Source organism: Gigantopelta aegis, chromosome 15 (assembly GCF_016097555.1).
Source record: "Gigantopelta aegis isolate Gae_Host chromosome 15, Gae_host_genome, whole genome shotgun sequence".
Taxonomy (NCBI): domain Eukaryota; kingdom Metazoa; phylum Mollusca; class Gastropoda; order Neomphalida; family Peltospiridae; genus Gigantopelta; species Gigantopelta aegis.
In genome coordinates, this window is record NC_054713.1 from 36,722,629 (window position 1) to 36,735,435 (window position 12,807).

At 34.5% G+C, this 12,807-nt stretch overlaps 1 protein-coding gene across 1 annotated transcript in view; it reads right to left on the reverse strand.

Moving 5' to 3' along the window:
* The window catches only part of LOC121389801 (rho guanine nucleotide exchange factor 10-like protein), a 54,844-nt gene extending 42,269 nt beyond the window's left edge, over positions 1-12,575 (reverse strand). Inside the window, exons 1-3 of the mRNA XM_041521451.1 lie at positions 12,485-12,575; positions 5,027-6,189; positions 3,332-3,489 (exon numbers count right to left, since the gene is read on the reverse strand). Of these exons, the coding sequence (XP_041377385.1) occupies positions 3,332-3,489; positions 5,027-6,137 (1,269 nt within the window). The 5' untranslated portion in view covers positions 6,138-6,189; positions 12,485-12,575. The remainder of the gene's footprint in view (positions 1-3,331; positions 3,490-5,026; positions 6,190-12,484) is intronic.
* Positions 12,576-12,807: the final 232 nt, after the last annotated feature.

A 12,807-nucleotide genomic window follows, 5' to 3' on the forward strand; every position in this document is an offset into this window, starting at 1 on the left:
GCACATTTATTAATCACAAGCTACTGGCTATCAAAGATTTGATAATTTGGCATATACATGTACATGTAGTCTTAGAGAGGAAGCCTGCTACATTTTTCCATTAGTAGCAAGGGATCTTTTAAATGCATCATCCCACAGACAGGATAGCACATACCATGGCTTCTGATGTACCAGTCGTATGTGCACTGGCTGGAGTGAGAAGCAGCAAAATGGGCCCACTAATGGGGATCGGTCCCAAACAGACTGTGCATCAAGCGAGCGCTTTACCACTGCCGTTGGAATGGGGAAAGTAAAAGTTAAAGTCTGTTTTCTTTAATGACACTACAACTTTACAAGAGCATATTGATTTATTAATCATCTGCTATTGAATGTCAATCATTTGGTAATTTCAACATTTAGTCTTAGAGAGGAAGCCTGCTACATTTTTCCATTAGTAGCAAGGGATCTTTTATATGCACTGTCCCACAGACAGGACAGCACATACCATGGCCTTTAATATATCAGTTATGGTGTACTAGCTGGAACGAGAAATAGCTCAACGGGCATCAAGCAAGTACTTCACTACTGGGATACGTCCTGCTCCTTAGTTGTAATGACTAAATAACATAATGGGTCCTCCTCTGCTGGGGATCGAACCTATGACCCATCACACTTCAGAACAAAAATTTATTCCTTAGCTGCATCACACTGCTCTGTAGACTAGACATGTATCTCCCATTTAGTGTTCAGGGTACAAACACATTTAACTGATACCGGTATTTTTCTGTAGTTCTATAGTCCTCCCCACAGGTAATGCCTTTTTTCATGCTATGGAATTTACTACAAGTTATTTATTTTTGAGCTGACTGTTTTCTAAACTGGACACAAAAATATAATTATATATACAAAAAATTTCTTCAAAAACACTTTTACTTTTCTTCTTACGTTAAACAAAACTGAAATATTTACAAAAAAAACAAAAAAACATTGTAGCAGGATGGGGCTGATTATAAAAACATTTACTCAAACACTCATAATATGGAATTTAGAACCCTAGTTACCATGGCAACTAAAACTCACCTGCTGGATGAGCTCGAGTGAGTAGTCTCGGGAGATTCTATAGTACTTTCTCGACAACTTATATCCTCGCCGCTTTCACAAACAATTAGTCAGACACTCACAATGAACATGTTGTCAAGATGTCTTGAATAGTATATGCGTATATATTGTCCTTTAACAACATTGTATATATACCACTGCTAGGTTTTTTTATTTTTGACACAATTTTCGATATGTGGTCAACGAAGAGCAAGACACTTTATTATTAATGGTAATTTGTAAAATAATTGTAAGTATAAAAGCTAAAAGTTATAAAACTATATCTTGACTAGAAAAAAAATAATTGAATTTTCAGAATGTGGTAAATCTGTGGGTTCTGTGCATGGTCCAAATGGGACATAGGATCACTGTCGGCCATGAAACATGTCAGGTGTAAGGGAATGGGGTGCTGTGATTGGCTGAAATACACACTACAACTTTGGAGGAAGTTGAGACAGGTAGGTGATGGTCTGGTCAGCTCAGCTCAGAAGACAGTCAGAGGAAACTGACAGAAGAGGGTCAAAACATACAGCTATTGAAAATGTTGGGTAAATTGGAAAGTTATTTTTTTTTATATTAAGATAACTTTCAGAGGGTGATAGATGAGAAACTCACAGTTTCTTGCTTCTTTTTGTATACCAGGTGTGTTCTTGGATGTTCTAATGTCTGTGGAATTAGAAGTTGCAGTGTTCTCAAATTAACATTCAAATGGAATTGCTTGACTGATTTTTGATGCTATTTTTGTAGCTACCTTTTATGAGTCACAAGTCTTTGTGACAATTCAAAACATTTTAAATGATCATGAGCATAAACACTGACACATACTTTGAAAGATTTGAAGGAAAATTAAGAAAACTTGGACCGTTTTCACTTTTAACGAATACTTAACCACATCTGTAACCTAATGCATACCCTCCTTACCATTAGACTGGTCCAAACATCCCAACAGCCAATGACATGACTAAGCTCTTCCAATGAGCTATTTCAATGGTTGGAATATCCTGACCAGTCTAATGGAATGGAGGGGGAGGAATGCTGTAGGTCTGAGGTCAGGTTAAGGATGAAATTTAAAAAATAATAATTATGGAATGCTGGATAAATCTGTGATCAATTATTATCCACTGAGAAACAAATTTCAACTGATTACCATCTGATGTCATGTGAATAAAGGAAATAACTACTATTGCCATGCCCAACGGCTAGTGAAAACAAATTGTCAAATGTTGCAGTTACTTGTAAGTCTTATTTTGTAAATATGAATATCCTGACCCCCACCCCCACTGTTAGTGTTTTTAAGCTATATCTCACTCTATAGGTGACACTCTTTAGGTTTACAATTATTAACGATTTGTACTATCTTAAAGTAATGTAAAGTAGGGCTAGTGAATTTTTAATGGTGGCTAGTAAATTTCTAAAATCACTGATCCCATGGTTAGTGGATCTTATAAAAATTCTAGAAGCCCTGTCAGTCAACATGTTAATAATTAATAATTATTATTCAGTATAAAGTCAACCACAGACCACCTGTGCCCGTGCTTATAAAACTTTTAGCGTTTAGACTCAAATCTCTATTATGCATTTAATTTATATGGCGTTGCCATGACGTTAAAGTCTTAGACTCTGTGTTAAGAGTCTTGAACCTAGACTAAAAGTTTTATGAGTACAGGCCTTCCCAATAATTATTTTTTGTTATAAGTGTTATTATAGTTTTGGTTTAATAAATGTGTAGTTTATCTGTCAATTTAATTAAAATTCAATTTGATTGTCAATTTTGTTCTAAAATATACACTGAAAAAAGATACAGAGAGAGCAACACAGAGAGAGAGAGAGAGAGAGAGAGAGAGAGAGAGAGAGAGAGAGAGAGAGAGAGAGAGAGAGAGAGAGAGAGAGAGAGAGAGAGAGATATGGTTAAGACAGGATGCGGGAGGGGCAGAGAGAAAGAGACGGGAGATGGAGTTGGAGAGAAGAAAGAAAGAAAGAGACTGAGAGAGGGAGAGAGAGAAATAGACTGAATGAGAGCGAGATAGAGGGGGAGAGGAAGAGAGAAAAAGAGAAATTGAGAGGGAGAGAGCGAGTCGAAGAAGAAAGAGACAGACACAGTGAGACAGATGGAGAGAGAGATACAGAATGAGACAGAGAGAGTGAGAGAAAAACAGAGGGAGGAGAATCTTAGTATAATCTGGCAATGTACATTTGTTGTGCCTGTAACAAGATGAGAGATTGAACAGAAGGTTTTCTTGTATTAGCTATCTACCTGTATTGCTTCTTTCTTGGGTTTTGGAGGAAGAGGTTTGTCAATGAACTGGTCCTCATTGTCACTGTACTCCTCAAACTCGGAGGAACCCCAACCATCATCATCATCGTCCGAATACAAATCGTTGACATCTTCGTAAATCTTATACTCTCCAGTCTCTGCACATAGAAAACAACAGAAATAACAGGGCTAGCTCTGGCACTCGCCAACTGCAACTTTTAGAAACAACTGGCAAATTTTATTTTATTTTGGCAAAATATTTTAATGTAATAATTGATATTTTGTGAGAAAACAACTGGATTTCTGTAATTTTTGAAGCTTAATTGATACATGTAATTTGGCGAAATTGTCTGCTCACTCAGAGCTAGACCTGAATAATAACTACTTACAAAATCACTTTACACGATAGTGTTGTTACATATAGCTTAAAAAGAAGTATTGTGCATCAAATATTTAAAAAAAAAAAAAACATTACTAAAAGATTTTACAGCCATCATATCAAAATTACAAAATATTACATGATTTACAACAAAAAAAAGAAGTTTTTTTTAAATGTCATGCATTCAAGACAGACAAAAACATTTTTAGGACAATCACAAAAACAATTTTATTAACTTTAAGGTGATAATTGCATGTGAAGTCGCAGTATTTTATCTTTTGGTCTAACTGATGACTAAAATTGTTTTTATAAAAGCTTAAAACAGTTACTGTATCAGGACTCACACTGGAACACATTTTAGTTAAGCCAATTTTTTCGGAAATGTAGAGTATATCCTTGAAAATCATTAAAATGTGGTTACTTTGAGGAATATTTTATTAGCCAAAGTCTAAATTTTGTAGCCATTTTGAATAAAAATGATCAATATGCTAATTTGGCACTATACAGGGTGAGCCCTGCTGTATTAGATACATGTATGGTGCCTCAAAGTAATTATGATATATTTAGGTAGGGCACATGATTTTTACCTAGATGCTCGGTTATGTGAATATTTACATTACTCATGAATTATCTAGCTGTAAAACATACATTAACTATGGCTGAGAACTACAATAATGCTCCAAGCATCCAAAAATCAGCTTAGTACATTTCTGGAATACATATTATATAATATTTGAAAAATATATCCGTGATCCTGAAGTTTTCAACAGTGAATTTTAGAACGTAACAATTCCCCATGTAACAGATTGGTGGTTTGCATGACTTTAAAGCTGCATAACTAACAACAAACAAGTAAACAGAATCATGGTCCATACAAAATACTGTGCCCAGTTTAACTATTGTTGTAAAAAGTGCAAAACATTTATATTTAATATTATTCTTAATAAGGCCAAACAAAATAAATTTCTGGTCTCTGGTCAGCGCACATCAATTTTGACACTCACGCATCAACTTTAAAAAAAACAAAAATTCTGTGGGATGACGTTGATACTTGCCGGGCTTTTCTTGCTATGATGTAAAACCGCATTTGGAAATTTTTTTCCATCGAGCATGAACTAGGACGTGCATTCTCATTTCAATTTAAATATGCCCATTATTTTGGTATCAAATATACCCACCTTTTCTGTGCCAAACATGCCTTAGAAAAAAAGTAAAAAAAGCCATATATCACTGCATCAATTCCGGAACCTTGGTCTGACCAAAGACCAACTTTAATTTTTTTTTGGCCTAATCAACTTCATGCAACAGACTCCTACCACTTTTTCTGCCAGTTCCTCCTTCACTTGCGTTTACAGAGTCCAGACTCCTCCGCTTCAGCCTCTTTCTCGTCTGTTGTTTCAGCTTGAGTCTGTCGTACAGCCCGTCCTCCGACGCTCTCGTTGGCAGTGTCTTCAGCTTGGACACGACGTCATCGGGGTTACCTAGAAACTGGACCGACACAGGACGGCCTACGCCCTGCTTACAAGCCATGAAGCTCGGCAGAGTTCCTCCTTGTCCCTTCCCTTCTGGAACTGCAGAAGCCAGTGAGTAAATATTGTCTGGTCGGCCCCCACTCTTGTCGGCTACCGTTTGTTTGGCTATTTTAAGGAGAGCGCCTGGCTCGGCCGCTATTTCATATATTGGTTCAGGCATCCGTTTAGCTGGACGATATGATGTATCGCCAGGCGATGGGCCAGCTATTTCATATATTGAAAATCCTGACGGTGTGTCTGCCATATTGGGTATTTGATTGTTGTTTGCAGTGCTTTCCGATGAACCTGCTCCACCTCCAGATGATGCAGGTGCTTCTCCTGACAAACGGACTACGTCGTATATGGGATCGCACTTTTCCACGTCGGTAAAATCACTAAACGGATCCTCGAGTTTCGGAATGTCGTGATCGGCAATGAAGTTGTTCTCAAACGTATTTGTATCCGCGACGTTCGTCTTTGCGTCCGGTACACAACTGGAATCAAAAGCCTTTGCAATGTCCTCTACAGTCGCTTGTGAAGAAGTTCTTGGAGGGACGTCGCTATGGAAACCTGTTGTCTTAACATCTTCGAGGACAAAGTACACAGGCTTCTCATCTCCGGCAGCATTACTAATATTACCATGGTCGTCAGTGTTGCCATGGTCGTCATGGTTACCACGGTGATGAATAGAAGTGAGAACGTCTACTTCAGAGGCGCAGTCAGTGTAAACGTCGCCCCCATCCCCATCATCTATGTCGTCCAGGGAGTACAGCGGGGAGATACCGGACGTCGCGTCGTTGTAGGTGGAATCCGGTCGAGACTTGCGGTCAAGTTTGTTGCCGATCTCATCGCCACTGGCACCCGTTGTTTTAGATCTGCTGTAGGTAGATGTCACCGTGTTGTGATCATCGGTCATGTTTGCTTGAATCTCCCGTGATTACCATAGCAACAGATCAGCAGTGACAAATCTGAAAATAATATTTAGATACACTATGAAACACTTCTACTACTTTTAGATACATGCTCACAGAAAAAGGTTCCAGTGTGCCAAATAAAATAGTCTAGTTAAGGAACTGTAACGTCTGTAAATTTAATGGTTCAAATTTGTGACTCATGTGGATACACCATAATTTCATCCCGTAATGTTTATGATTTACCAATAAATACATGTCATTTGATTTGATTTTGTTTCCATGTAATATATGCACAAGAACATTTGTTTGTGAGTAGAGTATAAATAAGATTAAGAATAAGAACAATAAATAAAAAAATACACATAGACAACATTTACATATATGTCAGTTATGACATACAAATACATTGTGTACATGTAGAGGAAATATCAACTTGTTCTACTTTAAAATAAAAAAATTAACATTGACGACAGGATATTGTGGCACCTCACAACTTGCTATACTACTGAACAATAATTATATTATAATTGACATAACCATCAAAGGGCAGAGAATTACGATTGCTAACATATATGGTCCCAATGATGATAAACCAGAATTTTACGAAAATATTTTCAACCTTATAGATGAATTTGAAAACGAAAAATTTATTGTCTACAGGGATTTTTACTTGGTACTTCTTAATAAAGATTTAAAATAGATACAAAATATTATATACATATACAACCCTAAAGCTAGAACTAAAATTTTAGAAAATTTTGAAAAATATAAATTTATAGATCCATTCCGAGAACTTTATCCCAGCATAAAGAAATATATATATAGAGAAGAAATAATCCCTTTAAACAAGCTAGATTGGACTTTTATCTCTTATCTGAAAATTTAATGCCTTTTGTAAACAAAGTGTCGATTGATAGTAGGTACAGGTCGGACCACTCAGGTGTAATTCTATATTTGAAAATTCGTAACTACATGTACCGGTGTGTCAAAGGTAAAGGACTATGGAAATTCAATAATTCATTACTTAAGGACAAATATTATGTTGATTACATTAAAGAAACAATACAAAATGTTAAATGTCAGTACGCTCTATCAGTATATAACCTCGGAAATATAGATGATATTCCAAATGAAAGTATTCAATACACGGTTAATGGTCAGCTCTTCTTAGAAGTTTTGCTAATGAAAATTCGAGGGAAAACTATTGTGTACTCTACATTGTACTTATAAAAAAAAATCTGAAGAGAAACTGGAATTGAAACTTATTGACGAAATAAAAATATATTAGAAGAAAATTAAGATAATATTAATTCAGACTTGTTAGAAAGTAAGAGAAATCAATTAATAGAAATAAGAAGAAATAAGTTAAAGGGGCAAACTCATTCGATCTAGAGCAAAATGGATAGAAGAAGGTGAAAAGCCCACTAAATATTTGTGCAATTTGGAAAACCGAAATTATTATAGTAAATTTATCTGTAGACTAGAATTAGATGATGGCAATGTAGTAACCGAACAAAATAAATTTTTAGAAGAAACAAAGCAATTTTATCAAAAAGAAACCCACGAAAAATTAGAAATATTAATAATATTGTTGTAAATAAATTAACAGATGCAGAAGCGGAAGAATTAGAAGGACAAATTGAATACAGTGAGGCATTGGAATTTACTTAAAAAATGAAACATGACAAAATCCTGGCTCAGACGGTTTTTCAGCTGAATTGTAAAAATGTTTTTGGATAGACCTAGGCCATTTCATTATTAGATCACTAAATTATAGTTATGAGATAAGAGAAATGTCTAATACACAAAAACTAGGTCTTATTACGAGTATACCAAAAATAAATAAACCCAAACAGTTTTTTAAAAATTGGTGCCCAATTACCTTACTACATTGTATTCATAAGATAGCTTCAAGATGTATTGCTAACAGAATTAAAAAGGTAAAAGATAAAATAATAGCTAAGGATCAAACCGGTTTTATTAAGGGCAGGTACATAAGTGAAAATATACGATTAATATATGATATAATGTATTATACTGAAGTACAAAAAACACCAGGAATGTTGGTATTAATTGATTTCGAAAAAGCATTTGACTCAGTTTCCTGGTGTTTTATTGAACAAACTCAGGATATATTTAACTTTAAAAGTTCAATTAAAAATTGGATCAGAACTCTTTACAATAATTCAGTGTTGCGTATATTACAAAATGTTTTTTTGTCCGAGAATTTCTAAATTGGAAAGAGGTTGTCAGCAAGGTGATCCACTCTCTCTGTATATTTTTATCATCTGTGCAGAAATTTTAGCAACACTAATTAGAAACTCTAATGACATTAAAGGGATAAGTATAAATGAGGAAGAATATGTTTATCTCAATACGCAGACGATACTACCTTTATTTTAGACGAATCTCCCAAGTCCCTGGACAGTACTTTAACAATACTAGATATGTATGCTGATGTTTCTGGCTTGAAAATAAATGATTCAAAATCACTATTATTTGGATAGGAAGTAAAAAGTTTTCAAAAGAGGTTTTCCATTCAGCAAAGTGGAAGCTAGCTTGGGATGCTGATCAGTTCATGTTATTAGGAGTAACATTTATGCTGAATATGGAACAGATGGTTGCTCAAAATTACGAATCTAAAATTTTTGAAATGAAAAATTTGATAAATCAATGGTTAACACGGAAGATAACAGTTTTGGGTAGAATCACTGTAGTGAAAACACTAGTAATCCCCAAAATCACTCATTTATTAATTTCACTACCGGCAGTGTTTCTGCCAGAAAGAAATTTTTGGGTATGGCACTATGAAATTGAATGCAACCACAGTCAACAGGTGGTATGGGGGACCTCCCACAGAAAGAAAATGGGTTAAGTTTAGGGTTATGGTTAAGAAAATCATACAGTAATGATAAGAGTAATTAATTTGGTTAAAAAGTCAATTTAAAAAAATAAAATTTTGGGTATGGCACCATACCCGTTTTACCCTCTGGCAGAATCCCTGCAACCCCCCCCCCCCTCCCCCCCCCAAGAAGTTATTAAAACAAATAAAATACTATGTTTTTTAATTTTATATGGCAAAACAAACCAGCTAGAATTAAAAGAGCAGTTTTAGTGCAAGATTATAAATATGGAGGTAACAAAATGGTAGATATTACAAATTTTGCAATAGCATTAAAACTGACCTGGTTTAGAAGACTTTTTATATCGAATTCAAAATGGGCAACTCTCTTCTATTCTTTGACTGGTTTAACAATGAAAGATGTAATAATTTATGGGGATCACTTTATTCTGTTAAAGACAAGACAAATAAAAAAACTTATTTTGGAAAGATGTACTAAATAATTGGATTTTACTGCAATGTATAAACAAACATTCGTCAATACAGAAGACATTCTATGTTCAAACATTTGGTATAATAACAATATTGTTATAGATAAAAAGCCTGCAGTATATAGAAATTACATCAAAAAAGGGATTTTATTTATACAAGACTTACTTAGTAACCAAGGACAGTTTATAGCTTTATGACACATTCAGCTTAAAGTATAATATAAAATCAAATTTTCTAAAATTTGCTTCTTTATTAAAGGTTATACAAGTTTTTATATGCAAGAAAACTACTTTTAACATCCAAACAGTTGGTGTTCCAAAGCATTCCATTTTACCAGTTAAAATAAAACCCTTTTTGAAAAATAAATCTGGAAGTAAAGAAATCTATAAACTACTCAACGACACAAATATACTTCCTACTTCGCAGATTAAATACTCTGCTGAAGGATTTGCTTTTTCCCCTTCTGAATGGGTGAAGAATTATAGCCTGCCATTTAAGATTTTGAAATCTTCTTGACCCAAACACTGTTATGGTTCCAATATCAAATGCTACATAGAATTACAGCAACGAATACTTTCTTATATAAAATAAAAAACAATGGTTGCAACAAACAGGTGAAGACTTCCATTTTGACAAAACTATGATTTTATTTGGTGACATAAATATGGAAAACAATTTCGTAAATTTTTATTGGTTAATTATAAATGTAAAGTATTATACATTATATTGAAAATAAGCTATTATTAGAAAAATAAATGTATTACAAGAATTGTTTACATAAAGAATTTGACGAAAACTAGGAATGTTGGTTAAGATTGTTGTTTTACATAAAAAAGACTATGGTTGTGTGTTTTACAATGTTGCTGGTTTGGAGGAATTTATACTTATTTCAGCTTTCTTCCCTTTCTCTCCTTGCTCCATGGTATATTCTGTGTATAATTGCTATGTACAGTAATGATTCGGGGCCCCAACCCTGACATTATCTATTGTTTTCCTGGGGCAATAATCATTTTTAAAAAAAGAGAGAAAAAAAGATAATACAATTTTACTAAATAATAGTTAAGCCTAATAAACAGATATGTCGCCTAAAGAGGGAGATAGAGCTTAAAATCACTAACACTGGGTTGGGGGATGGGGGTGGGGTGGAGACAGGATAGTCATATTTACAAAATAGACTTAGCTGCAACATTTGACAAAATATTTTTACTAGCCATCATGCATGGAAATATTAGTTATTTACTAGCCCAACATTGAATATCACAAGCCATGGGAGTGGGGCTACCAGAATCTAGAAGCCCTGGTAATTATGACTGTCCAAACTTTATGTCCATCTAACTTTCAAATAGCAATTATTTAAAGTACTCTGTCTAATCTGTGTGGTCAACTCATTATGTCCATGTTATTTCATTAGACTTATTTTGTTGGGTTGTTCTTTGTTTTTGGGGTTGTTTTTTTTGGCAATGTATGCAACTTTATATTTTTTAATTAATAAAATTATTTACAGTTACATTTCAAAATGTAATTGGAGAATTATTATAACTTTAAGACATAAAAATTAGTCTTGGTTGTTATTTTGATTTTTTTTTTTTTTTTTATATATTAAAGATACTCTTTTAAACTATGAAATTCTTAAGTTATAGTGAATACTAATAATTAGCATATCAGTGTGTTTGAAAGGCATATGAGTCCGGTGTTTAGAACGTCGCCATGCATGTCAGCTGCAATTGTCTGCCAGCGTAATTGTCTGCTAGAAAGTGTCTGCTAGAAATAGTAGAATCCGCTCGGTAAAGTCAGACTTTTTTCCTTTAATTCAAAGTGAAGATCGTTTCATAAGTAAGTATTTCTTGGTCTCAGTGAGCTCGAAATAGATCACAATATACGATTAGGGTGGGGAAATGTGGTGATAATAGTTATTTTGACCGCAATTTCGTTCCGAGCTAAATTTCTCGTAACCGTTGTCCAGAAACTGCTAATGGCGGACTGGCTAGGCCAGGTAAACCTCACTGTTGTGCTTGCATGTGAGGTTTATCTTGGTGAACTAGGGTTGGGGTACGTTGACTTCTCTATTGTCCGAACCAAATTGTTAACAACTACGAAAAATTACTCTCCTACCTTTAATTGCCGTTAGATTTCTTCCAAAGTTTGTCCAGACACAAATCGCAGAAAAACCACTACAAATATACAGATTCCACACACAGGACTGCAACGATGTCGCCGATATTGTCTTTGCTGAGATTGCATAGGGAAAAATACATGCAGTTTTCTGCCGTCTGCCATCTTGCTTCTTTATGGAATACTCTTCAAGAGGGGTGAAAGCCTCCAAAGTATGTGACACAATTAATATGAAATCGATGATCTCTAGTGGGATCATTAAAATAATAATAATAATAATTTTAAAAAATAATAATAATATGACGTCATCACATTTGCTTTTATATCATAACACGTTATGTTATGACGTTGTTAGATTAAGTCCTATCCTTTAAGTTTCACCCTTCTTGAAGAATATTCCATAAAAAGTCAAAATGGTAGCTGATACAAAATTACATGCTTTTTTCCCTATGTGCTCTCAGCGAAGTCGATATAGGTGACATGGTTATCATCTGGTATGTGGAATCTGTGTTATTGTAATGGTTTTTTCAAGATTTGTGTCTGGACAAACTTTGGAGGAAATCTAACGGCAATTAAACTTTAATTTAAAGCTAGGAGAGTAATGTTTCGTAGTTGTTAACAATTTGGTTCGGACAATAGATTCAGAGTATGGGGAGGCAATCCCCGCCTGCCCCCCCCCCCACCCACCCCACCCCACCCCACCCCACCCGCACATAGTTCTCTCAAATGGGTGTGTAAAAAAAATAATATTGATGTTAGTAATTTTAGGGAAGGACTTTCCTTTGGCACTGTCACTAACCCTAACCTTAACCCTAACTCTATGATAAGTATTTATAATGTTCTTTATTATAGCCTACGCTACGTGACAGTGCCAAAGGAAAGTCCTACCAATAATCAGCTGACCTTGTCATTTATGAAAAAACTCACAAAGGATTTACAAAAAAACGTTCTTTTTGAAACAACGATGAAACACGGAAGTATCGAACTAACTTTTTCTGTATCCGGTCATATGCAATTTTACTTCCGGGAAAAAGTTCATTCATCACGGGACATAAGTTCTAGGTTTCATGGTACCAAATCAATGCCTATTGCCAATAATGTTAAGGTTTACTAATAAAAATTATATAAGCAGCGTATCATCACACCCAGGCAAGAAAACAATAATAATAATAATTATAATAATAATAATAATAATAATAATAATAATAATAATAATAATAATAGCC